Genomic DNA, 26,829 nt, shown 5'->3' with positions numbered 1-26,829 from the left:
CCCTGGCAAGTTTCTTGGCCTTATTTTTTACAGAAAAAGAGCTACGCTTTGTAATTTTGCAAAAAAAAAAAAAAAAACGGACTTGTGAAATACACTTTTGACGAAAAGTTTAGATTGCTAGTGCAGACGTCGATTTTTGCGGTCCATTTTAGATCGAGCCTGGTGACTTGAACCACCCTTAGAGGAGGCTATGCGTCACCCCACTGGAAAGCACTGAAACATTTGAATGTTGGCCACCCTCATTTGCCGTTTTCGGAATAGCCATTCTGAATATGAAGATAACAAATAACACACCGTAAAGTGTAAAGCATCGGTATTCCAAAATTTCGTATGGTTTGGGTAGCTCGGAAACCGCCGAAGCTCCTCCCCTTTAACCAGGACGAAGACAGTGAAGCCCTGCAGTCACGTGGTAAACAACTGCGTGTGTTTGCTCATCAGCAAAGCGGGTCTTACCAACACCTTTTTAAAACTAAGGCCTGCCCGCCCGCTCCGTGACGTCACTGTAGCTAGGCCAGCGAGCGGAAAAGCGAGTCGGCTGAGCGCTTGGGCTTCGCTGCGCCTTAGCGCTGGCTGAGTGGCCTGTAACTTCGAGTGGAAATATTGTACGAATGTACGAATTACAGCTTTTTATAATTAGAAATGAATATAAAAAATCTCGACTTTTATGATTTACTATTAAGTTACGACGATTGAAAACACTTACAGTAAATAGTAGCGACTACACCTTTCGATCATTATTTAGCTTGATCTCCTTATAACACTATGACGCAGTTCTGCAATGACAAGTATTTTCATTTGAAGCATCTTTTTGGCCATTCATACTTACCACACAGCTAAAAAATATGTGATGTAGTATTTTATGTCGCGGCACATGCCTGCGCTTCATTGGTTTAGCCTATGGTACAGCACACGCACTGGCAGACAACGAGCGCCGTGACGTTGCACTTTTGCATCCATCGTCTTGTAGCGTTGCTTGCGCTGCGTCATCTGTGTTCGCAGCCTCCAACAGAGGGCAGGCTTTCGAAGTGGAGAGGGTAAGACGACACAGTAGTAGTAGTAGTAGATTGGGGTTTTGTGGCGCAAAAGCAACTAAGGCTATGATGCGCCAAGAAATATAAAATGACACAGAACTCGAACGAAATGTGCTTTATGTCCTCTCATACAAGCGCCACGATCAGGCTGCCATTTGCGGAGGAAGCAATATCACGCGATCTCGACAAGTGTGGATGATGTATAAAATGTTAAAGTATTATTTTTTAATCAACTACACGATGTGGTCGAAGTTAGCGATTCAAAGTTACTATAGTTGTGAGCAAGGGAATACTGGTCATACGCAAAGAGCAAGTTGGAGGAAAATAAATTCGTTTTGTCAAATGCGTACGTTATTCATCGGTTTTTAGTTGCGTTTTCGAGATGACGATCACGCCTTTCAGAATCCAACCACCATCACCTGTTCTTCTCTGCCTCTTTTTCCCGCCTCGCGAAGAAACGAAGTAGATACTGTCTGCCTGACGAAAATCATCCCTGGAGAAAAGGAACAAGGGGGACAAAGGACAGACAGAAATCTCCAAACACAGCTAGGTGACTGGTGCGCGACCGAAAAAATCCGCCTGGTCCGGGCACCAGTCACCTAGCTGTGTTTAGAGATTTTTGGTTGTCCCGTGTCCCTCTTGTTCCCCTTCTCCAGGGATTATTTTCGTCATTCTTGTCCAGCTCGCTTGCACCTTTGCATTTAATTGCCTTATAATTAAAACTGTCTGCCTGTCTTCCGCCTCTCCTTCTATCTTTCCCCTGACATCGGCCATCGAGATATACCCTGTGTAATGTATTTGCATTTGTATTTATTCGCCATTTCGTGGGGTTTAGGAACTAAAGGTGAATAAAAGCACCTGACATAACTCCCATTCAGGTTTCAACAGGGCACATCACATACAGAACGCTTTAAAAAGTAAATAATAATAAAGAATGCAATACACTGTTATCCAAGAATCACATAAAAGTAAAAAAATATAAACTTTTATTTTGATTTTAATAAGTCCTATTGAACTCGAAAAGAGTCAAAGTACAGGCTAGCTGGTGGAAGTCAACCATTTCGTCGTTTACCCTGAGACTGGGGGGGTTTTTTGAAGAGCAGAAGAAACAGAAAAAACAGACAGGTCTCAAACTCAGCTACACGTTTATTTCAAAAAATTTCCTCTTATATAGTTCGTTTTCGTCGTCAACAACCAATCACATACGACTTGTCCTTTGCACCGTGACTTTACAGGTTCCACTATATCACAAAAGAAGCGGACACTCCCAACGTTTCCAAGTGAAAAAGTTCTAGCAGAAGATATGCCTCACAAAGCCCCAAGCAACTCTTTTGTGTCCTCACAATGAACAGGACAACAGCCAACAACAACATCCCACTCAAAACTGGTCACCTCCAAAATTGTAGAAACCAGACAATACACACCGGTACACACCACAGACAATACACACCAACGAAGCCTCTCAGAACGACTAACTAAAAAAAAAAAAAAAAAAAAAAACACTTAAAATTGTAAAAATTGCTTGCAGCGGTTCCCTATTTGCATGGAAGGTTGACTAATGCAATTTCCCAACGATCTAATCCTAATTGCTTCTCTTACCACCCTTTTAACATCGTTCCTTTCCTTAACAACTACATCCGTTCCTGACCAATCCGTTGTGCAGTTTCTACACTCCTCCAGATGCTTAGCCAACTCCGAATTTGCTGCATTATTTTTAACATTCCTTTTGTGTTCTGTTAAACGATCGTTTAAACACCGAGAGGTTTGGCCTACATACTTAAAACCACACGCCAAAGGAACCTCATACACCACGCCTACGCTACACGGCACCGACTTTTCCCTATGCGCCTTCTGACAGCCCCTCTGAGCCGTTTCAAAAGGTGTCAATCTATCTAACCTATTGAACTCGTTTTTTCGATAATACCAACTATTCGTGGGTCTAGGTTTAGTAGTTGGGTGATTCGGTGCGATAGACTTTGATCGCCATAGTTCGTACGTATTTTTGTAATAGTGCATTGAACTGTCATGTCGTAAGTTATATGTAGTGCCACTTTTTACTATTTGAGTATCGTTGCAAATAAAAAAAAAATCCTTTGCGTTACTTTGTATTTACGAATTAAAACTTTTAATTGTTCCGACGTTACAGGTATGCACAAGCACCATATTTCAATAAACATAATCTCCATGCATAAACTTAACATAATTACATTTTTAACAGGTATATTTAAATACAAAAGTAAAAATCCTAAAAGAAATGCTGAAAAGAATTCATGTCTTGGCGTCTATAACCACACAGAAAAAAAAAAATTTAAGTGGTCTTTTTTTTTTTTTAGTTTCGGCAAAAACGATGCGACGGTTACTTAACTACGTTCGCCGTTACCCCAAATTACTCCCGTAAGTTGGTTATACTTATCCTTTACTAACCTGAGAGTGTAACAAGTACTCTACTACGTTACAGAAAAAAGTAACGCCTCACCGGTAACGCCGTTACTTGTCGCGCGTTCCCGCGAACACTGACCCTGTACAACACACCAAGTCCGCAGATGGTCCAACTAAACAGCGAAGTTCGGCCGAGGCGTCTTCAGGAGCCGTCGCAGCGAACCTCGCACGGCCTCTGCCAGCCCCCGAAGGCTCGCTCGATCTCGCTGGCGACGGCGAGGCAGAGGCGGTCCCTGTACGGCCCGGCCACGACCTGAACGCCGACGGGTCGGTCCCCGGCGCGAGTGGGTCCCACGGGGCAGGCGGTGGCCGGCAGCCCCGCGATGTTCACGGGGGCGGTCAGGGTGACGGCACCGGGCCGCAGCGCGTGAGCGTTGTGGAACGGCGCTGGCTCCAGGGCGGTCGGGCACACGAGCACGCCGTCGTCTCCCAGCAGGGACTGCAGGCGAGCTCGCAGCTCGGCCGCCATTGTGGTGTACCGCCGGACGTACGACGAGTCCGGCTTGGGCATCAGGTGGTTCACCAGGATGGTCACCATGAGGGCGGGAAATGAGTGCGCCGACCTGCGTGCGCCGGCGACACTGCCGCGTTCACGCAGGGAACTCGGTCTCTTTAAGAGGTCATAAGAGTGTGAACGGGCCTTTAAGGCCCGTTCACACTCTTACGACTTCTTAAAACTGGGTTCCTTAAAACCTCTTACAACCAGAGGGTACACTGGCGCACTCTGTTGGGTAGCAGTGTAAACTTGGCGGTCCGACATATTTTCTATTTCTCTCGCGCATTATGCTTTCTTTCTTGGCTCGACAAACTTTTGTTAACGTTGTAAACGAGCCTTTCTTATAGGCATTACGCACATTTGACCTCGGAGATACCGCGAAACCTTCGCTCTTGTGAAAGGCAGTTCCAGGGTCACCGCATAGATGGCGCCAGCGTGCCAGTGTGTTCTCTCGTCCTAAGAAATTTTAAGAGGTTTTAACAAGTCTCGTCTCTCTCGGTCGTACTCGGTTGCAAGAGTGTGAATGGGCCTTAAGACCGCGCCGCACACTGTGGATACATCGTGCAAACGACAGTCGGCGTACACTGTCTCAGGCCTTCCTCGTATGACATTGCTTATACAAAAGAGGACTGAAGACATGTTTCAAGCATACATGAAGCTCCGACATCCTTTAGGCGTGTCCGCAGATGTCATCATGTCCGCAGCGATTGGGTGTCCACAAAAAAATAAGCTTGTAAGCGAGCGAATTTCGTTTTGTTGGCGGACAAAGTCAGTTTTTTTCTGCCTTGCTTGACGCGGAAACTAGAATCCCGCTTCGTCCGTTGTTTATTTATTTAACGTGCCTCGCCGGGCCCTGCTAAGGGGTTTATTAGCGAATATACGGTGGTTATGTTAACGAGAAATATAGCGAACAGTGAAACAATTCGTACAAATCTACTATATCCCGCAGTACGAATAAGGAACAGTGATTATGCCCACGATTAATAACGTCATTTGTACGTCCGAAGGAAAAGTCACCGAGGTGACAACCCTGGCTAAAGAAAAACTCCAATCTTCGTAAAAAGGAATATGAATCAACATTGACAAGTCCAATAAATATACAAAATCACACCCACTCACACGTGCCTCATCTGTCGTAATGGCGATTAAAATGTATTATAAGTATACGGGTATATGTTATGATTAACGTCCCGTAAGCGCGTAATCAATCACGCGCTTGCGCTGACCTCGGTAATGGCGTATTTCTATTAGTTATTGACTTTAGAACCTATTTCTCCATGGTCCAGAACCGAATATTCGAGCTGAGTAAAGTTACAGCTTTGCATTTCAGGAGAGCTCTGCAATCTTAATCCCTGACCTCACAACGTTCTTGTTCTGCGGTGGTAGATACGGCCCCATTGCAACTTTACTGACATTTAGGGGTAAAATGGTCTGCCCTACTGCCTGACATTAGTTAATATCCTAGATTTTGTCTAGGCTCATGAGGTTCCTATTGCTATTCAAGCGCATCTCGTAATAGCTGTAGATATATCCATAGGAGCGGTTACGATAACGCCTTCCCGTCTAGGGTTCTTCGCAGAAGTCCGCACCTGCCGATGGCGCTCTTGAGCATCTCGAGCCACGGGTTGATGGGCGAGCCGTCCGCATTTGTGAAGGCCGCTGTGGGTGGGTCTCCCTCGCTGACTGCCAGCAGGCTCAGCCACATCTCGAAACCGCACGCCATGGCCTCGATCGTGATGCGTTCCGTCGAGATGCCGTGGACCTCGTGGAAATGGGACGCCACCTGCAATGTCGGGGTCAGGGAGTGGCCGTCTTGAGCGTAGGTAGGCACAAAAGATTTCATTCGTAGAGGATGCCAATATGGCTGCGTTTGCTGGCGGAGGTATTGTTTGACCTTACCCGCTGAACAGATGTCGTGACGTCTGCGTGAACTCTGGAGAAAAATCTACAGCCCTCGTCCTCGACGTAGAACATCCGAATCTTCTTCAGGTCCACCTGCGAGTGCATGATGTGCTTTAAATTTCGGACTCCTTTTTCTCACAGATTTTGTTTTCCTCGATAACAAGAAGAAAATGACTGAGCGATTTCTCGCTAAGGTCGTCCGCTCGCAGAGCTCGGGCCTTCAGTAATCTGGTAACTGAATCTATTCAATGTTAAACCAAGCTCAAATGAAACCGCTCGATTAAGGCTGCGATAAACGTTTCTTCCATTCATGTACCCATTCAATGCTTAAATATTAAAAGCACGCGTTGTTCACAGATCCGTGCTATCGCCTGTAGGATTTCCCTTGCTGCCACCCGCCCCGGAGAACGACACAATGCACTGGTTCATCAACACGTAGTCCTTTATTGACTGTTATTACCGTGCGCCGCTTCCTAAAGGCCCCTCGCGTACACTCTGCACTGAGCTTTTATCACCGGCCTAGCGCCGCTTGCGTGGCTAATTGTACTTAGCCACCACGCGGTGGAAATGGTCAGAAACGATTGAACATGCGGGCACCCTGGTCAAACGCTTTGGATCACAAGGTTGCCCACACTACTCAGCACTGTAGGACGTATTTTCTATCGATTGTCCCAGAATCTTTAGGAACAGACGTCGTACGCACTTGCGCATCGAGGTCGAGCTTGTCGCGCGCCCCCGGTGGAAGCATGGCCTTGAGCATGGGTGCCAAGTCGCAGGCGTAGCGTGTCATGGGCCCCGCCGAATAGAGCCTCATGAACTTGCTGCTGAACGGGTGACGGTGGCCCTCGCTAGAGACGATTCCTGCGGTGGTCGGGAACCATTGTAACTCCAGCTCGATCGTGGCCATTTACCGCCGAGGGGCCGCGATGTTTTATTCTTGGCATTAATGTATTGCGTGATGCGCGTAGAAAGGCCTACATCTGTGCAGTATGTATAAATAAAAGGCGCAAGCTCAAAACGAGGCTCTACAAGTGATTCTGCAAGTGGCCGTATGCAATGTCTGCAGACGGCCACTTGTGCGAAGGATTGATTGATTGGATTGGATTCCGGAAAAAAATCAGGAGGTTAGCCGGAACGTTTTGCCTAGCCGGCTGCTCTTTGCGAAGTATAGAAAGAAGGGAGATCAGCGCTGCCAAGGTTTCACTCGCCCCTGTCTTGTAGAAAGCTCCATCATGACCGCTCGATTCTTTTCTGTGGGTCCACACCGCTCTTGAGATGAAGATTTCCCTAGCAGCACACTTCCCCGGCTCGTATCTTTGGCCAGTTTAGCCCAAGCTTGGGCCAGGCTTGAGCCAAGTAGGCTCTAGCTCGCGCCAATCTGGCCTAAGCCTGGGCCGAGGAAGTGTGCTGCTTGGGTTAGCAATGACACACCAAAAGATGTCGTTTGTCTGCTTACAGCCAAGCTCTTCCAGAACCAATCACCACGACTTACGGAGTGAGCTTGGCGTTTTCCTCTAAAAAATGAAGTATGTGCTGTGACAATGGACATAGTCCAATGGATCATGTAAAACGGACAATGGAGCATGTAAAACGTCATGATTAGCATCTCATCGCCGACTTCATTTTATGCTAAAGTTTTTTTCTTAGTCAGGTTATTTACCCAGCTCTTCCGCAGGTCGTTTTAATTGGGGTATTTTAGTATGGTGCACCGTATGTTACAAGTATCAAGACACAACACGTATAAAAAAAAAAACTTATTTTTGGGTAGATTATGGCGTCCTCAATATGCCAGTTCTTTCAACTGACATTTTCTTGACTGCCGTAGGTCTCCATTTTCTTAAAACGAGCACCATCGTACTATTTGGTTTCACAAGGATATCTACTTTTAAGAGGCGCGAAATGCATCTTGTATGTAAGAACCATAGCTACGAGTACTCTGTGGAATGTTAGTCCATCTTCGACGGAGACAGTGCGCACTCCTGCTGAATGACACAACGACCCGCGTATGTGGCCTACCTGGCGTGGTCATGTGACCAAAGGTCCCGCAGTAGAAGGACGGAAGGCGAATGCTTCCCCCGATGTCCGTGCCCACGCCTAGGAGGGCACCGGCCGCCGACAGGAGGCTGCCTTCTCCTCCTGCGCGAGGGACGCAAGTCGTGCGAGGCCGCAGTCGCCAGACAACAGCACACTTCAAGCAGGTGAAGGGACGTGAGGCCTATTCTGTTCACGCTTCCTTCTTCGCCATTCGTTATTTGGCCATCTTTTCGACCGGAATTCTCATTGGCTGCGGTAATCAGATTCTCGGGACTAGCCACGGCCTTGTAGTTTTTAATCTGTTAGTTGAAAGAACGGGCTCCGGGCGACCACCAGCAGGAAGATGGCGGCGCCCGGAGACCATATATTCGTACAGGAAATAGCGTAAAGCTACGCGCGTAAAAAAAAGGTTATTTGTATGGAACTTTTGCATTCATATATACTCGATAACCAGATATGAGACGCGACTTCTAGCGATAATTTCATTCGTGCTCATTGAGTGTAGAAAATTACGAATAAACATCGGTAGAAGCGCCTCGCGCGTCGCTGTGTGGACATTGATTTCTGCGATGTCGTGGAGCGCGTGTCAGGTTGCGAGCAGGCATTCGCAGAGTCGCCGACAAAAGCCGTCAGTCATTTTGCTATTGAGTCCGAATGACCGCTGGAGAGTGTTGCCTGTCGCCCATCTCATTAGCCGATTTAAAGGGAGATCAATAATAGACCTTGGGAGTGCATTGCAGGGCAGTATACCGGCGGGAGCTTTTCTGCATGTCCCATGCAGCTGTTTTTGCGCTTTGACACGCCCCCTCTCGCCAGCTCCCGCGTGCATACTGCCCCACGATACACTCGGAGGGCCATTTATCGGCCTTCTTTTAATCAGTTCGTGAGAAGCGCGATCGATATAAAACTCGAATCAATTTCCAGTCACAGCACAGCCAATTCTTGCACGCCATTTTTATCTCTGAAACTGTCACGATCCCGATCGCATTCCTCACGTTAAACCGATTAAAGACAATAATGCCCCTTTCGTGCGCGATGCAGCACATTCTCTGGGACTTCTGAGAGCGCATAAGAATCAACAAGGGCACTCGGCGAAGACGCTGAAGCCGCACCGCTGCTGCCTCCGCACGTCCTCCTCGTGTCGTGCGGGTTGTTGGTCCTGCCGTAGATCCTGTTGAAGGACTCGGTCCACAGGCAGAGCTGCGGAGTGTTGGTGGTGGCCACGGGGATGGCGCCGGCCTGGCGGAGCAGCGACACCACCTCGCAGTCCCGGTCGCCGCGGTGGCCGCGCCACGCCGGCACGCCCACGTCGCAGATCAGTCCTGCCCAGAAAAGACGCACTCTTAAGACTCCGTTTCACTTTTATAGTCCGCGACCGATGCCGTGTCTGAAATCAAGCAGCGCTCGTCCTTGTCGTTTGCTATCACGGGCCACACCAACCACGCGCAGTCTACACGCTGAGAAATGCCTGCGCGTCTACTTACCCGCAAAACACTCGAAGGGCCAATCTGCGCGATCTACGAAATCAGTTCAGCGAATGACGAGGCGGAACATCTGTTTAGACTTCAAAATGAAGTCTACGCTGTGGCATCACGCAATGCAAGCATGACGCTTTGCATAGCGTAATACCACAGCGCAGATTTCATTTTTGGGTCTAAACGGATGTTCCGCCTCATCATTCGCTGAGCTGATTTCGTAGATCGCAGAGATTGGCTCTTTGAGAGTTTTGCACGTAAGTGACGCGCAGGCATTTCTTAGAGTGTATAGCCTGCCATAGCAAACGCACAACAAAGACGAGCGCCGTGACAACGCATTTTGGTCGCTGCTTGACTCCGTCGGATTGACTGCTGCGGTTCGATGAGTGTAAAAAGGAGAGTCGCGGAACACGGTTGACTGCGGGAGGGCCGAGGCGACGTAGTCTGTCAAGAACTATCTTCTGGAAGATCGACTCCACGGTCAGAGCTCGGATTTTGACGAAGTATACGCCTACGTCTTCTCGACTTTCCCGCATGGTATCCGTCGTGCCTGGTAGTTAAGAGCTAGAGCTACCGCACACGCTCACAGCACGCCCCATAGCCCGGTTAGACGAAGATGGCCGCATGCAGAAAGCCCAAGGACACGACCGGATCTTTTATCTTTCAGAAAGATGCTGTTGTGTCGTCTTCGTCCTGCACGTTTATTCTTTCTTCAGTCTCGAAGGCTATTGTTAGAAATGTACCTTTTCCGCGTCTCTGACACGATCAACAATCTTGGGCTGCCAGCCGGTGGCCGAAGCTGTTCTCAGGCACGCGAGCATCCAACAATGGTGCCGCAAGCGACGCTTTCTCGAGTGTCTCAAGATTCATACTCGAGATTCATTCCGAGAATGAAGAACAAAGTTCATTCTGGGAACGAACCAGTCGTCTTCGAGCGAGCACGTCGGCGGTTCATCGTCGCGCAGTACACTTTTCCGCCGCCGTTCTCCACTCTGCGTAGGAGGGCCCTGCCGGTTTTTTTCCTACAGGAAAACGTTGCGACCAAGCTGCAGCCTCGAGGACTCCACACGACGTGTCACCCGTCTTGTTCTCTGCTCTCTTGACAAATTAAGCGCCTTTTAAATTGTTTTCTTTTTTTTTTTTTTTTAGCTTTGCGTTAACAAAAAAGTTTTTCTGCATGTGGGGTTTGTCTGAAGAATGGATGTCTACCCGAACTTGGGAACCCTCGACTCTAAATCAAAGCTTTGGTTCCCGTACACCACATCGGCGCCATAGAGTCTAAACAAGTTTCACGCGCATACTAAAAGAAAAAGAAATGCTACGCCTAACAAAATGGTGAGTTGGGCCAGTTGGTTCATAATGGAAAAAGACAAGCGCCGAAAGACCAGGACAAGGTAAGAAGACGACGACACAAGGCGCACTCGCAACTGAAGATTTATTTATGGACAGCGCCTTGTGTCGTCGTCTTCTTACCTTCTTACCTATGTCTCTCGAAAGGAAAATCACCTCAGTTTGTCTTACGTAAGCGGCTCTGCTGTGCTGGCATCTCCGTTTGTATTTGCTTTCTTAGGCGGATATGAGATACAGCCGTGACCCTCTTTGTACCGACTCTTTTTTTTTTTTTCTGTTCTGAAAAATAAAACCGGCCTTTTTTTATAAGGATATTTCTAAGATTTTTTTTTTCGGTGGGGGGGGCGGGGGGGGGGGGGGGGGTTCAGAAGTGAAACTAAAAAACAAATAACTCTAAAACTCTTTTAGAAAGAGAAGGTACTGCTTCTTTAATCCTCGTTCAATCCATCTTTATCCAAATGCGTGCTGCCGCCTATCGGGACATCTGGGTTCGACGCTGAGTGATTGGAAACCAACGCGTTCGCAAGGCTTGTCAGACCCTCCCGACCGCTGTAGTCGGGCACATTCATAGCCATTTCCAGCACTTCTACTCCCAAATTTTCGGGATGAGCAAATCTGGTTCGGCTTTGAGGCGGACCCCGAAGTCATCATCCCCCAAACCGCGCCAACCCCTGCCAGGACCGCGGTACTTTGAAACAAATCCTGCGTTGCCGCGGCACGAGTTCACGCCGCTTGCCTCGTAATATACTTGCATGCGTCACCTCGTGTTAACATTTGAGCAGGCTGGAGGCTTAATTTAAAACGAATTGGTCCACGCAAACGAAAAAACAAAACAAAACAAAACTTCTCCACGAAAGTGACCAAGGAAATGAGGCGTGTGCACAACATACAAGACGGCGCATCTGTTTTGGTAGCACTCAATGTCGAACCCAGGAACCTCGGGAATTGCCTGCATGCCCCCCCCCCCCCCCCCCCACACACACACACACACTACGCATTTATATATATACATATATAAAGGAAGTGGATTAAAACAGAAGTCGGAACACGCGATTGCGTTAATTGTGATGCCACGCCATTCAGGAATGAAGACACACTCTTATACTTAATATTTCATCATAAAGCAATCGACGTCTATATAAGCTAAAGCATTCATCGTCTCTATAAACATTTTAAATATTATGCCGTACCAAATTGTAAGTTAATGAAAGCAACGAATGGCAGCCGCAATGTTGGGTTACTATCACTATGCATGGCAAACTTCCACCAGCTCGCCTGCCCACTAAAGCCGGGATCACCACTGCTGATACATCTAACAAAAGAGAGCCTGAAAAAACTAGTCATCGTAATATCCGTGGTTCGAATTCCGCGTGCCCAAGTTTCTCCTCGAACTCATTGCCACGCGGCATTCGAAGCACCGATCTCGCGGTGACTCGCGTTCGAATCTGTACGCAGACTGTCTCTTGTATGGCGTATGAGCAGAGTGATCCCGGCTTTGAAGGCGCAGTTAAACTGTCCATACATCATGCAAAAGACACAATTTCTACTGAAGACATAAAGCGAAATGAATCTGCAGACACACCTGAAGCATGCTCTTACCTTTTACATTTGTATGTTTCGAGCATGTGTGCAGACAGTTATTGCAGGGCCAGTGTGACCGTCATACAAGGAGGGCCTCAGACAGTGTCTGGAGACTGTCTTTTGCATGAGCAGTCGTGGTTTAAAGACTGGTTCACGCATGCATCGCAGCATTGATACAGTGTTGACCAAAACGTAACCTATAGCACCAGCGTTGTACGGAACGGCGTTCCAAGAAACGACGTTCCTGGAACCTGTTTCTCTTAGGAGGAAGGAAGGAACGCCGCTGTTCTCTTTTGCGTCCGTGGAACTGGAACGGGAACTCGTTACGTTTTTGAGGGAACGGCAGGAAGAACGGCGTTTCTTTTTCTGCAATTTTATTCGAATTTAGTTGGCGGCTAGGGTTTTTACTAGCAACCATTTCAGCCTCCGACTTCAAATACCGATGACGGGGAAGTGTCTGAGACATTTAGTCGAAAACAAAGAACTGAAACAAATATGATTGTGATGATCAACACGTAGTTAAATGTTGATACCTTTCACTCGATTTCTTTATTTTATTTACACAATTTTCAGGCAACCTACTTCATTGAAATGCCCAAACGTAACGTTATTGGGACGATCCGTTCCAATCTTAACGATGTAACGGGAACTCATTCCTCTTGAACCACTGGAACTTGTAAAGGGAACTCGTTCCAAGATTGAGAAGAAACAAGAAACGAGCTTTTGTTCCTGTTTTCGAGGAAGGTGTACAACACTGCGTAGACCCGATGGAGCTCCGTATGAGCACTGGGCCACTAGTACATATCGGAGGTATTCACTGGACGCCATATTTGAGGGCGATGTTTAGAGCGCATGCTCAGAACGAGCTCACATTAATAGCCTGCTAAGACCGGCAACCTTGATGGTGCTAAGTGCACGCTCTAAAAGGACTGCGGAAGCTCGCCGTCAGCAAGCGCTCAGCAGCAGCGCACACGGATATGGCCGCCAGTGAATACTCCCTATAGGCGAGTTCAGCATTGCGTCACTAAGGTCAGCTCTATTTCCACCGTCGACTAATAGCGCTGTGGTGTATGTACACCCGAAAGTCCCAAACACATGAGCGGCGAAAATAAGCACCGCGCGGCGCTCTCTGTGGCAACTACCGCTGACGCTGCTACGTGGCGGCACGGCGTAGGTACATGTCACAGCGTCCGCGGTGGTTGCCATGGAAACCACCGCGCGGCGCCCGATTTCGTCGCTCGTGTGTTTGGGACTCGACTGAATTTTCATTCATTACATCAAGCGCTCGCAAGAACGGCTCACCCTTGACAGAGACGGAGTTCTTGACGATGAACGGCACCCCGAGCAGCGGCTTCGTGCGGGCCAGCTCGTCCTGGGACAGCGCCCCGGAACGCGCCAGGTCGTCGGCCCGCTGGGCGTCGGCCAGGGCGTCTTGGAAGCGCTCGTCCACCACCGCGTTGAGCAGCGGGTCCACCTGGGACACGCGGGACGCGTACGCCCGCACCGCGTCCACGCTGCTCACCTGCGTTGAAAGGAGCGTGCGCTGCGGGTAAACGCTCGACTGCGGAGAGCAAGTCGTCTGCTTCTTGCGTAGGAGTTTGTTCTTAAGCAGAACACACGATGATAGCCGGGATCGGGCTAGAACATTCTAGAAGCGTACAGGACTATAAAGACAAGAAACAGTGGTGACGTCAGAACCCCGAGCTCTGATTGGCTCCGATTGAAGGGATAGGGGGTAGGCCTCAAGGCAGCTTGTTTCGAGGTCTACCCACTATCCTTTATAAAGAACCAATCAGAGCTCGGGGTTCTGACGTCACCACAACCCCTGGAAAAGAAGCAGACGAACTTTCGCTCCGTATATCAAGTAGCGCCGTCGTTCCTCGCTTACCAGAGCCATTTTTCACCACCTTTTCGCAAACTTGGCATGGTCTCTGAATGGTCGCAAAACGGCGCGACCCCGTATTTAATTAACGTTTATCGCTACAGGTCTGGCGGGTGAGCGTGAGCAACATCGGCACTCAATTCGGTCGACGATGAACCTTGCCCTCGTTCGGCGCGGCCGCTCAGTTCCGTGACATTTCTATTTCGAGCGGCGCTGACTCTGCCATTTCGTCCGGCGCTTGCAGATTTGACAGGCGTCTCTCGAAGCCTGACGGAGTAGTAGCGCTGGCCCGGTTTCCTCGAGAGGATTCCTCCCAGACTCGAGCTAGTGCGGACGTCGAAGCGGTCGCCGCGCTCTTCGGAAAATGGGGTCGTGGCTGCTGCGTGCTCGGCCTATAGGCACAGGTACAAGGTACGCAGCGTGTGTGTACAGGCTGTGTGTAAAGAGTGCACAAGTGTCTAAGATGGGTGCGAGTATACCAGTTCCTTAAGCCACGGTAACAGTGCTAATACATCGCACAAAAGGCGGTCTGCAGGGACACCCTGAGGAATTCCTTGCATGATTCACATTGGTCGTAAAACCTGTCTGGAAACACGTTTGAAGCATACCCTACGAAGCAAACATTCTTCGAACGTGCTTGGAAGCGTGTTCACACATACTTTTGTCATCATGTCCGCAGCGAACGCCGTGTGCGTGTGTGTATGTGTTTGTCTATTGTATGAAGTGTGTGTAGCGTTTTGAGTCTTTAGGGGGAAAAACAGCAACCTTGCCTTAGCGTATTGAGCCAGCCTCACGATGAGCAGATAGCAGTAGATGATGCACAGCGTGGGCATGAGCATTTCTTCGGCGCACCCCTCCAGCTGTTGGACGATTTGAGCTGGCCGAGGGAGGTTGCGGAAAGGATTACTCAGCTGAGCTTCACGTAAGTCAGCGAAGGATATGTGTTTGTGAAGCTAATGAAAACACTGCTGTAGAGATGTACTCATGCTGCCTGTCCCGGTAGCCACCATGAATCTTGAAATTGGTGCTCTTGCTGGACCCGAGAGCTCTCGACTCGAGTGAGCTTACCACGATGCACATCAATGGCCGTAACGAACGCAACGACTGTTCTTTTTCTTTTTTTGTATAATTGTGTGTGTGTGTGAAAATATTCAAAAACTGGGGCACTCGTCACAAGACGAAGTGCGAGATGAGTGCGAATATTGATGAACGAGGCCTCGTTAAGATAGCAGGAAACACACGGTCCGCGGGCGGTGATTTATTGTACGCTTATCGGCGTTTCTGAGCTTGGAACACGGCCAGCACCGTACTGCGAACGTATACAAAACGTCGGAACATAGCGCGCATCCAAATAAAGGTTGGCCTGAGTTTTTGTGAAATATCTGCGCCAGCGTTTTGTCGAGTCCCGCACACATTTTGTTCGGCGGTATAGAAGCGTCGTGTAGCGACAAGCGCCAGCTAGCCTGCGCTCCTTGCTTTACGAGACGTTCCTGCTAGCGAAAGCTCTCTTTCCGTGAAAGCACGTGTCGAATCCGCGATTTGCGGACAAGGGCACGGGCGCCAGCACGAGGGAGAGGAAAGTTCTTTCGAAGCGAAAGCTTTCGTACAGACAAAGCATTCCGGTCTGCGAGACCGCGGTAATAACTAACGCGCTAGGCACCAAATCCCTAGTGTACCGGCTTATTTACACGCTTGTGATTTCGCTGGCTGTTGTGCCAGCTGTGGTGAAGAAACAATAAACGCAGATAGTTTCCGAGCGCCAGTCGTCCATGTTGGACGCGGGGGAACGTCCAAGAATTCAGAGCGTTCCCAACATTAGGGGTATGCTCCTCGGTTATTATGTTATTTCCGTTGCCCTACCCACGACGCGCTGGGCTTTCAAACGTGCAACACCAAAAGCGCGACGGAAAACACAAACATATATTACTTGTATTTTTATCTGTCATTTGGCGTTCCCAGTTTGATACAATTGGGCCAGCTGCGCTATAATGATCCAGGCATCTGCTTTCCCGCAAAGCACTTGGAAGAATCAATGGCCACAATTCACGAAGGAAGCACGGCAAATGACGAGGATGAAAATATAAAAAATATGATCCGATTAATTACCCCAATTAATGACCAATTATATAATTACCCCCGACTGCACCTAGCGGCTGGAGCAGAAAGCTGTGGCGGCAGTTTCGCTCGCCAGCCTTCTGGAGCAAATCAATTACAGCACTTGGCGGTCTAAACGTGAAGTCGTGGAAGTAGGTCCAAAAACATGCGATTAAAATCGACACTCTTACTGGATGATTTAAACGCCATGATAGATTGGTGCTCCAAGTGGTTCAGATGTCTAATCCACTTAAAGGGGCGTCGCAACGATTTTCATACTTGGCGTAAATACCACTTGGAATGAATCCCCGACGTTTACAACCTATGAAACACGCGTTAGTTTTTCTCCCAATGCAATAATAATAATAATAATAATAAAAACAACAGAAAAGTGTTTTTCTTTTTTAACTTGCAGCCAGAAGAAGGGGCCACGTGATCGGGAGCCGGTTATATGCTGCCAATGTTTATCACAACAAAGCACACGGGTTGGCAAAGCAAAGGGCACGCGCCGAGTTCTAGACATTGGTAGGATTCCGCTATCGTCATCATTGGAGCGATTGGCCATAGGCGACTACCCGAATACTTGTCGAGCTATTGATTATCGCGAACCCAAATCGAGTGCTCACGCACTGCCCGGGACCAATCCATGAGCCGCATTCAAATATCGTAACTGGGGGACAGGTGAACGAAAAGTTAGGGCGCAAACGAGCTGGTGGTGGTTAAACATTTGAGTAAAAACCCCGAGACTGGGACGAGAAGGGACGAACAAACATAACGTCTCAACAACTTGAGACTTTGTGTTTGTCCGTCGCTTCTCGTCCCGATCTCGGGGTTTTTAGTCAAATGGGTGACTATATATCACCACTGGGGAACACTGCGACCTTCAAACTAAGTCATTACGTTTTGCGAAAGAGAGATTGGAAGCAAAACGCTCGCTTTTATTCTTGAAATTACACCCACCACAACTAAGAGGTTTCTTGACCAATGGCGTTGCGTGCGAGTATATTTCGCTTAGTAGTTGGCTAGTGTGAAGTGAAAAACAATCCAACTGAATATCGTTGCACCACCGCGCAGGCAGACGAGTCGCTCGTCCGCCTGCACATTCGTGACGTACGCGGGTAGGGAAAAGTAGGGATTTTTTATTGTTGCCAGTAGAGAGTTACCTCATGGAACCCACGCGGCCGGTGTAACTTGAAAATTCAATAACTTCATGGAAAACTTTTCTTTTCGTAAAATATTTTGGTTATCATTTGAGAAAGGGTTATTGACACGGTCTGTAAATTTCCAGCCAAATTGAAGCCTACCAAAAAAATCGGCGGAGTTCCCCTTTAACGCAGAGTCTCGTCCGAATCAACCGTAAGCACATTGTTTCATCGTGAAAATATTTCATTTAAGCCTGAAGCGTTCAACCAAGTTGCAGGCACGTTACATCACCCCTGGCCACCTCCGCAGCGAGGTGGCCAAGTACAATCAGCCTCGCGAGTGGCACTCCTGCTGTGGATAGGCCGGCGCAGAAGTATGCGCGCCGGGAGCTTTTGGGTCGAGGCGCGGTGCCAGAAGTTAACAAATGATTACGTGCGTTGAATCAGTGTGTTAATTGTATCATTTTCCGAGGTGGGTGGCAGCGAGAAAAATTCAACGAGCCCAATTATCCAAGTTTTTCTGGCATTCAAGTACCTTGGTATGCACTTCACATCATCCTGCCTTACACACTGAGTCCATCTCTATCGCCAAGTCACCAACTCTGCTGTATGTGGGCCGTTGCTCACACACTGCTCCTCCGAAACTTCGTCGATTAGCTTATAAAACTCTCGTTGGTCCAAAGTTGAGTACGTTGCTATAAAAGCGAATGTATCCAGGCGAGACACGAAGCTATTGAATACGACGTCCACTACGTTCCTCTTATCTGATATTTAATTTTTCCGTGTCTGAGAGCTGAGATTATGAAGTCTGCTGCTGCTATATGGAGGCTCCTCCAAGTGCGTGTTATCAGCGGTGACTAGAATTTTGTGTTCGCGAGGTTTGGTTTTGCTCGAATTCGGGTCGTGTTTTGTCGGTGTTTATCATTCACGCAAATTAGGGGCTTTTTGGTACGCATATTTGGGGTGTCCGACAAAAAAATCTGAGTTTGTCGGAACTTATACCGGGAAAAAAATATAGAAGACCGGCATGGGATTCTCACCAAACAGTATACAGCGAACGTAAGCATGACGCGAATACTTGGAAAACCTCCCCGCCCCGAATACGAGAACGACTCCCAGATAAGAGTTGTAGCTCCAAAGTAAGAAGCTGTGTCGCTGACACTTCAGGGGCGTCAGTGTTGCGTAATGAGGACCCCCCCTTTCATTGCGACTCCATGTTGAAAACTCGGAGCTTCAGATACCTCAAATACTTTAAACTCCTAAGGAATGGAGACACTGGGCCCATTTCCATTCTGGAATGGCTAAACAATTTCATTCATATCCTCTAAGTCCAAAACACAAAAAGAGAAAAAGAAAAAGGTTCTTGAGAGCTACATTGTGATATCGAAGGGGGGAAAAATAGTATAAATGTGATGTTATAAAACCGGTGGACACATGTAAAAATATGCAAAACGCGTCCCCTAATCAGCGATTCTCCTGAGCCGAGCGGTGGCCGCACACAAAGCGGCTGGAGGTTTACTTGGCGGCACTGCAGACAGCGCGCTCAAGAGTCAAGTCACACCGCCAACACATCCTACGAGTGACAGCCTGCAGACGATGTCTGAGGCCTTCCTTTCTTCCTGTCGCACATTCAAAACACGTATGCAGACATGTTCCAAGCATACATGAACCGAACATGCTTCGAACATGATTGGCGCGTGTCTGCAGTTAATTCATTCATCAGGCCTGCATTATGCATTCGCCTGTATGATGTATGAGCTGTGTGACTTCACATTGATAATAAAGTAGAAAAAAATTATGTTTATAAAATAAAAATGAATGAAATTTATTTGATTTAAATCATATTAAATTTATTTAAATCAATGTAGTAAGAAAGTAGTGCCTCATTACCACTATATATATATATATATATATATTCTTCATCGGGGCAGATTGATATATATATATAGATTCGTTCGACCACTGTCATTCACATATAACGATAAAAAAAATTACCGCGAATGCAAATACCGTTTAATTAATAACGTTCTATTGCTACAATCTCCTTCACACTATAAATAACAAACAGCTCGATTTTTTTTTTCAGTTAGTTCTTAAACATTAATTTATTTTCATTTTCGAGTTTTGACTAGCTTACAGAGAACACTACTCTGCTAGGTTTCGTCTCTTCCTTTCGCGATTTGATTTTGTTGCAATAGGGTGTTAGGTGCGTAGCTGCCGAACAAAGTGCAAGCTGGCACTTAAAGTGAAACAAACTATAACACACTGTGTGTGTGTGTAAGCGTTGAAATTTATTTTAAAACCAAGAAAGGGGAGGGGCAAGGAAGACCGGAACAGTGTGGCCACTCCTTCTAATGGGGGCCTGCCAGTCCCGGTCTGAGCAACAAAAGAAAAGGGAAAGAGAGAGAGAAGAAAGAAAGGTATAACACACTGTCAAAAGTACACTGGCAACGCACGTTAATACGATCGGTCTTCTATTCATCGGATTAGTCGGTCACGATGACTCCGAGAATGTCGGGGCCAGGGACGCAGAGAGAAAACGCCGGCCCTCACCTTGCCCTGCCTGATGTTGGCGGCCAGCGCGGTGGCCGACTGGAGAAGCAGCGGGTCCCGGATGGGCGGCACCGAGCGACGTCTCTTGCACAGGTTGACCAGGAAGAGCAGCAGGTCCGTGACCAGGTCCATCCACCGGAGCAGCAGCTCGGCCAGGAACACTCCCGCCGTGCGAACCGCTTCGACAGCCATCGGCCTCGAATGCGAATCTACAGCGGCACGTGGAAGTCGACTGCGAGCCGGCGAGGTCGACCCGATGAGGTCGGAGAGCCGAGTGCAGCTGTAGCCTCCACCATGGTAAGGAAAAACTAGCGCCACGAGGCGCTAGTGGCAGAAAGGCGAACATACGTCTGGTCGGAGATTAAAATCGGTCTCGAAAGGCTGCCAGATGGCGCCACCACTGCCGTTGGCGTGCGCCCTCCGTCCTCCTTCCCCCCCCCCCCCTCCCCCCCCCCCCCCCGGGTTCTTTTTTTTTTTTTTTTTTCTGGTTTGTTTGCTAGGCCGGTGCCGCGCCGACCGCTGTGAGCGGCCAGCACGGCACCGGTCTAGCAGACGAGCCGCGCGCGATATACTTCACAACAACTGCGCTTCGCTTGATATTACCAGTGCAATCAAACAGAAACAGCACGTTCATTAAACGTATTTTTTTATTGAACCCCATTCAAATGAGTTGCGGTACTTCAAACACGCATCTACAAACTCCGTTGGCAGTCCACCGCCCTCAAAGGGGAACCAAGAACTGTAGTAGGCAGTAAACACAGTAAAGTTGTCAAACATGTAAAACGAAATTAATTACTTTAATGTACAAACTAAGAGAATAGCACTTATCATCGAATTATCTAAATGCTCTATAAACAACTCCCACAAACTAAACTTCTGAATACCCAAACAAACAAATCAACACCGAAATAAAGGAAAAGGCTTGCAGGTGAGCTGCATAAGAATAAACGATGAATAAACCATAAACAAACTCGCTAATAGGCAATGCAATTAAGAAAGAAAGAACTACTGTTTTGGAGTGTCTACATCTCTGACTGTAGGTGCTTTATCGGTACTCTATCCTAACATATAAACACGAAGCTGTCAAATTAACTGAAGATTGCTCTGACAGCAACTCACCCAGAGGAGCAAGTCCTTGCAGCAACGGATTCGTAACAAGAACGGTGGGGCACGCGTTTTTCCACAAACGAATCTTCCCACAACTTGCAAACACGGTAGCAGCGAAGTGCTCGCTGCACAAACGACGCTGGCGCAGCTTGCTCGTCGGCAAGCCGGGCAGGCTTCCAAAGTCCTGGCGATTTGCATACGCAATCCATTTCGATGCTCTGATGAAAAAGTCGAGTTTCGAACGCTGACAAAAAAAAAAAATTGATATAGAAGTTCACCTGTCGTCTGTCGTCTGTTGGAAAGCGGAAGAATGAGCACTCCGAGGTTACTTCGCCGCGCTGTAGACTCCGTAATACGCCGTCATGAGGCACGCAAAACACTCGGCAGAATCTCTGTCAAATTAGAGGCGTACATCTCTAATTATTATAAGCGCGCAGCAGCGTCGCACCGCACTTTCGATTTTAGCACGCGCGGAACGGTTTGAAAGCTTGGAGTGACGAGCGAGCGCAAACAAAACAAAAAAGACAAAAACGGTCGTTTCCCTTCGCTCTTACTGATTGGTCGGAAGAGCCCAGAGTGCTTCGCTTTCGGTAGCGAAGATCATATACACGTCGCCTGCGCTGAAAATCATAGCGGCGAATATGAGCATAACAGTTTGGTCGGAGTCGGCTGGGTAGACCTACGAATCTGCTCTTTGGATGGACGTACAAGAGAGAAGCCAGCGACGCGGCGCCCCTATCGGCCCAACCGGGAACTCCGGAGCTGCATTCGGATGGTCGGAGTGCGGCCGAGTTGTGCTCGGTGCCGGCGCGCGTCGGCACAGCGCTGGCGCAACAACAGCTGGAAGGCAAGGCCTACGCCTTCTCACCCCTGGCCCACGCTCACACCCTGACACTAGCGTCTCCACGCAGCTTGCGCCGGAATCGTAGCGTCTCACAAAGGGTGCGACGCCAAGACGAACGCGTCTGCTATTTTGCAGCGTCTCTCGCCGATCTTCAGCGTGTTTGCCGCTTTGGGAAGCTAGGAGCTAAAGATGACGTCACGCAGGGGCCTTGTCTTCTTGGCAGTATCGGCTGGCGCCGCCTCTCGCGTCGCGGCGGCCCGTTTCCCTCGCAGCACTTCCGCGTTTGCTCTCGAGCAACTCTCGAGTCGGCTCGTCGGAAGCGAGAACGAACGCAGAAAACACTCTCCACCCGAACAATGAAGTGACACTTATAACGAGGAAGGGAATGATTAAACAAAGAACGAAAATGCTTAGACGGGTTTTTCTCCATTCTTCTCCTTGCCTGAAAATCACATTGTTGGTCTTTCCTTTTCTTCTTTTTTTCTTTCTGTATGCCCATTTTAAAACGTATCCTTGGTTTTGATTTTGAAGCGAGGGCGTCATCATCCAAGGAAAGCAGACTACTTGGCTTTGGACCACGGTGTCAATGTGACTACGGCATAATCCAACTACGGCTTTACCGAAGTTTTCTCTTCCTGATTGGAATTTTCTAAACTATTCGTACAATTTCCATTTAATTTAAATCGCGTATATTCACATCTATACCATTTCCACCTTATTTGGAGGGCAGAATTTTACCACCAACAACATATTCACGTTGTACAAACAATTTTGTTTACGCATCAACAAAGTTTTTTTTTTTTTTTTTTTTTTTTTTTTTTTTTTATGATTAAAGTATGCGATGCACTGCCGAGCGCTCCCCCAAATGCAGCTTTAGCGGTTCGGACCAGGTGCCAAAGTTTCAAAATTAGCAGTTATCTTACTCAAAGGTTACAAGCGATTTTTTACAATTTTCAATGCGAAAATGGGAGCCGATGAAGTCTACCAATACATGGGGATGAATGGCGTCAACTACCAGAAACGCGGGCCCCATTTTCCCATTGAAACTTTCAGAACAGCACATAAATTTTCAATAAGACTAGAGTTAATTCTGAAACTTCGGTTTCTGATCCGGACCGCTAGTGCTACATTTGGTTGGAGATTAAGTGTTTTGCGACGCATAACTTAATTATTTTTGCGATGAAAAAAAAAAGTGTGTGTGTGTGGGGGGGGGGGGAGGGGGGGGGGGGAGCACGCTTTAGAACGTTCTTCAGTACACCGAATGCAAACGTTTATATGTGTTCGTTTGTTACCGGACTGTTTCATTAGAATGTACAACCTGTATATACGTATACCGGTTAAATGTAGGGTTTAGATTTTAAACACAGGTGAATATAAATAGCATTCTCTGTGGCTCAATGAAGAGCAGACCAAAGAGCAGAACGAAATCATTCAATGAGACAAGCGGGAAGCACCGACACTATACGCACACCTGGTTTAAAGAGACATGGAAGTAATTAGTTACGAGTAAAGAAATTACCTGTAATACGTTACCTTTGTATAAGTCAGTATTTAATTATTTACTTAAAAAAATGTAATTTGTACCGTAATTCAATTCTTTTTCAGTAACGAATTACTGAAATTACTCGTTCCATTTCTTCCAATGCGGTAGCCTTCGCGCCTTACGCACGGTGACACAAGACGGGGGTTTGCTATGAGAGAGTGCTGGCGAGGGAAAGGAATTTACGAAAAGCACGACAGCCCATGAGCCCGTTTCTGGACTTGTTCATACGGTCAGCCAGGCTGGGAGGATTCGACAGCCCGACGGAGGCACCAAAGAAGGCTCGAGGGACACCTAAGCACTTCTTATGAGTTGTGAATGTGAAAGCATGAGTGTCGTTCTTGCGTGCGCTCTCATGAAGCGGCCGCGCCGCGTTGACATTGGCCGTGCAGCCGCTCCGGAGTCTGCCCGGGCGGGCTCTGGGAGGCCCCGCCTGGCCCCGCAGCCAGCCGCTTCCTTTTACCGGCGCGGGCCCGCAGCGCCATGGGGTGGCGCTCCTTGAAACTGACGCGCGCCAGCCAATGGGAGCCTCGTTCCTTGAAACTATGACGCGCGCCAGCCAATGGGAGCCGATCTATCAGATTTCGGCTTCACTTCGCTCCTTTTGGAGAGGTGAATTTAGCTGCCGTTTTGCGTGGCTTTTTGCGCGGCTGCAAAGCTGGGAGGCTTCAAATCGCGGCTTTACCTCGCTTCATTGGGAGAGGGGAGTTTAGCTGCCATTTGGCGCGGCTTCAAAGCTGATGACGTCGGCTCGCACCATGGAAAGTTAATGCTTTCGCGTATAAACGGCCGTTTGATCTCCCTCGACTTCATGGAAAACGAACGGAATGCTTAAAGCGCACAAAAGAGCAGAAAAATAATGGTCCATAAAGCCATCGCGTGGGGTTCGCGAGGTGTAAGACCGTGGTAAATTGCGAGGAGTGGACTATTGCGAGGTAGCAAATGAACTGAGTTGAAGTCGAATAATCTGTGCACTGTGCGGACATATTACACACACACACACGCGCGCGCACAGTACGTGTAGCGTATTTTGCGGTCTGTAGTCGGCAGGCGGCGCACAGCCGGTGCCTCCTGTATACTTTCGATGTCTGGCAAAAGGTCATCCCGAGGCCATCGCTTCCAGTGCTCGTAGCGACCGCGTGAGGGCTCCAGGCTAACAGGGTACACCATCATCATCACGCGCAGTGTGCCTAGAATTCAGTATGTTTCCAAATGAACATTTTGAAGCAACCCGAGACAGGGTAATACGAGAGTTGATGCCAATACAGTATTTTACGCGTTACCGAAAAAAAAGTAACGAAATACGTATACGAACTGCGCATGCGCTACCACAGAAGAATCGCATACGCGCAGTTCTAATACCGGAGGGCCCATCGTAGTGTATCGGATGTGCAGAAACGGTTCCCTAAAACTCTCTAATGTTTCGATCTGTTGGATCGGGCTCACGTAGTGGCGTTTGCAGATGAGCGAACAGTATTATATTTCGACTGTGCAACTCCAGAGCTTAGTCTGCAGTCGGACTGGTGGAAAGTTACCACGATGCCTTTTAACCCGAGACTGGAGCAGGAGGAGGAAACATTTGTTTCTACCTTGTGCACCAATCTCAGGTTAAAAAAAAAAAAACATAACGGAAAGAAGTAATAATTCCTGGAAATTTATCAACACACGCCACGAAATGGGGCTCTGCTAACGCATTTAATGTCCTGTCTTGAACGAAAGCATATTATACAGCTGAAAATTGTATTGCGGCAATTATTTTCACTCCCAGTGACATAGTTTAAGTTTTCATGCCACATATGCTGATTAAAGGGGCCTAAGATGAAAACATAAAATCGACAGCAGCGGAACTCAATTCATCAAAAGGATAGAAGAAGCAGTAAATCTTTTAAGGCTTCTGGTTTCCTTTGGATTCTTATTTTTTCCAACATTTTCCTGTGCAAATTTTGAACCTTATGTTGTGATTTTTGACCATTTTGAGTTGGTTTTCTTGCCTTGTTTAGTTGTCTTCAATATAAAAAAAAAGTTTTTACAGCATTCTTTTTGCATTGACACAGCACGATTGGAAAATAATTTATTTTGAACTTTTGGTGAGCAATGTTTTTTTTCAACATTTTGCCACCAAGGGAAGGGAGGCACAATGGCGTATGCGCGTTACTTCTCCAGCAGGAACGACGGTCGCTTCCCGCTATGCTTGGATAGAAAATGTTGTACCATCGTGATTCACATATCGTTCACCAGGGATCTCCGCGCTTCCCCGTGCCCCGTTGTTCGTCAGCGCCTTGAGTTGCGTAGCGAATTTCACGACAGCGACAAATGCGGGACACTTTAGTATTTTGATATTTCTTGCGGGACGCGGGACACAAGCCCCCAATGCAGGACAGTCCCGCGAGTCGCGGGACGGTTGGTCACCCTAGAACCCAGAGATCCTGGGTGCAATACTCACCCCTGCCCGTTTCGATCTGGATGAGCATCGTACCGGCGCGCGGTGTAGGCCCCAGGCTAGCGGTTGCACTGCATTGGCTAAGTTGCTCATCTACAGCTGGAAGAAGACTTGTCGCCCGTCGAGGCAGGCCAAGTTCTAGGCTGAATAAACAAACAAACAACCCAATTTATATATATATATATATATATATATATATATATATATATATATATATATATATATATATATATATATATATATATTGCGTTAGCGAGTTTCACGGGAAGGCGTTCGCGCGCTCACGCACTTCGAGCGTCGATCAAAGCTGTGCACGGGCACTCCGAAATCTCACAGAAAGTTCACCCCGAGAATACAAGTGTCGCCGATCGTCATCAACCTCATTCAATGCGGTCGTGTACTCAGAAAGAATCACTGAACCCGCGAAGCCATTGCGTCGTCTGCTTGTAGGGAGAAACCGGTTGTGAAAGTTAATTACGTGCTTTTGTCATCGCTTTATGGCACTGAGACGACAGAGAAAGTCTTCATAATTAGATACCGAAAAAACACAATGCCTACACAAATTTACTTTTTTTATCCAACAATTTCTGAACTCACGTCGAGAGCCTATGCATTTGTCCATAACAACGGCTCTAGCAACTGTTTGTTTGGAGCGAAGCGCAATGTTGTGATGTCATCACTTACGGGGTCAATTAACATATGCACTAGCTAATATGCACCAAACACACATAAAGAAAAAAAATCTCCTTGGGTCAACGTTTAGGTCAATGCACACCAGACATACATGTAAAGCTAATGTTGACTTCTTTTATTCTGTTCAAGAAAAAAGTTTGGAAACAAAAATCTACGTCGTTGAAAATATTCAACCTTGTTTTGTTAAAAAAAAATTGTCAATTACTAATTCCAGCGGAAGCCTTGG

At 47.7% G+C, this 26,829-nt stretch overlaps 1 protein-coding gene across 2 annotated transcripts; it reads right to left on the bottom strand.

Moving 5' to 3' along the window:
* Window positions 1-1,981: 1,981 nt before the first annotated feature.
* On the bottom strand, window positions 1,982-25,875 carry LOC115311394 (fatty-acid amide hydrolase 2-B). Of its 2 annotated transcripts, none has more exons than XM_042291657.1 (10): window positions 21,862-25,875; window positions 19,980-20,240; window positions 13,611-13,830; window positions 9,015-9,224; window positions 7,885-8,004; window positions 6,572-6,729; window positions 5,866-5,961; window positions 5,556-5,749; window positions 2,929-4,033; window positions 1,982-2,038 (listed from the first exon to the last, which is right to left on the bottom strand). In XM_042291657.1, the coding sequence occupies exons 2-9, from the start codon at window positions 20,169-20,171 to the stop codon at window positions 3,613-3,615; spliced, it is 1,611 nt and encodes a 536-aa protein (XP_042147591.1). In that variant the 5' UTR covers window positions 20,172-20,240; window positions 21,862-25,875; the 3' UTR covers window positions 1,982-2,038; window positions 2,929-3,612. The 2 variants fall into 2 exon arrangements, with proteins under 2 accessions (XP_042147591.1, XP_042147592.1); XM_042291658.1 differs by having other exon boundaries at window positions 19,980-20,247; window positions 21,869-22,098.
* Between the last annotated feature and the right edge of the window lie 954 nt (window positions 25,876-26,829).

This window comes from Ixodes scapularis, unplaced genomic scaffold (genome assembly GCF_016920785.2).
Source record: "Ixodes scapularis isolate PalLabHiFi unplaced genomic scaffold, ASM1692078v2 PGA_scaffold2__306_contigs__length_199485367, whole genome shotgun sequence".
Taxonomy (NCBI): Eukaryota; Metazoa; Arthropoda; class Arachnida; order Ixodida; family Ixodidae; genus Ixodes; species Ixodes scapularis.
The sequence above is the reverse complement of the archived record's forward strand: the minus strand, read 5'-3'. Positions and strand labels throughout refer to the sequence as shown.

Bases quoted from the DNA above. Each gene is read 5' to 3' on its own strand.
- LOC115311394 (XM_042291657.1), bottom strand. From the start codon at position 20,171: ATGGCTGTCGAAGCGGTTCGCACGGCGGGAGTGTTCCTGGCCGAGCTG. The intron at 6,730-7,884 runs GTAGGCCACATA...CGACCACCGCAG, and splicing joins TGGTCACATGACCACGCCAG to GAATCGTCTCTAGCGAGGGC. The intron at 5,750-5,865 runs GTAAGGTCAAAC...CCGACATTGCAG, and splicing joins TCACGACATCTGTTCAGCGG to GTGGCGTCCCATTTCCACGA.